Source organism: Plasmopara halstedii (genome assembly GCF_900000015.1).
Source record: "Plasmopara halstedii genome assembly, contig: Scaffold_650, whole genome shotgun sequence".
Classification (NCBI taxonomy): Eukaryota; Oomycota; class Peronosporomycetes; order Peronosporales; family Peronosporaceae; genus Plasmopara; species Plasmopara halstedii.
This window is the reverse complement of record NW_020187567.1, coordinates 2,837,916-2,838,348: the sequence shown is the minus strand read 5'-3', so window position 1 is coordinate 2,838,348 and position 433 is coordinate 2,837,916. Positions and strand designations below refer to the sequence as shown.

The following is a 433-nucleotide window of genomic DNA, read 5'->3' as shown; positions in this document are numbered from 1 at the left end:
TTCAAAATGGCTCGGTTTCCACCGTTGGCACATCCGATGGAGAAATACGCGAAGATTGCGGAAAGAGATGCGTATGCTGTGAGTTTTGCAGAGTTGATGCGCAAGGCGAAGTTGTGTTTTGAAGCCGAATCAGGCGCCAACATGGTTGTGACGGAAAATCCAGGCATAGGGAAAAGTTGTTTCTACCTCTACTGCATCTTTCAACTGATTTTTGGGAATCAAGTGGATGTCAAGGAGCTGCCTTCGTTGGATTTGGTGCTGAATTTCGGTCTTTTTTATCACAAGTACGATGCATCAAAAAGCGAGTTTATTGAGTTGAACGAAAAGGAAGTGCGCACACTGAGCCAGCAACAACGTGTCCTTCGACTTATCGAGGGAAAATCATCGCAGCTCATTGGTTGGAAAGGAGTATCAATTTTGTTTGCTTTCCCGG

The 433-nt window shown here is 45.3% G+C and overlaps 1 protein-coding gene across 1 annotated transcript in view; it reads left to right on the top strand.

The window, feature by feature from the left end:
- Positions 1-6: 6 nt before the first annotated feature.
- The window catches only part of PHALS_13193 (uncharacterized protein), a gene marked incomplete at both ends in the record, with an annotated part of 501 nt that continues 74 nt past the window's right edge, over positions 7-433 (top strand). Inside the window, one exon of the mRNA XM_024728897.1 lies at positions 7-397. Within this exon, the coding sequence (XP_024579329.1) occupies positions 7-397 (391 nt within the window). The remainder of the gene's footprint in view (positions 398-433) is intronic.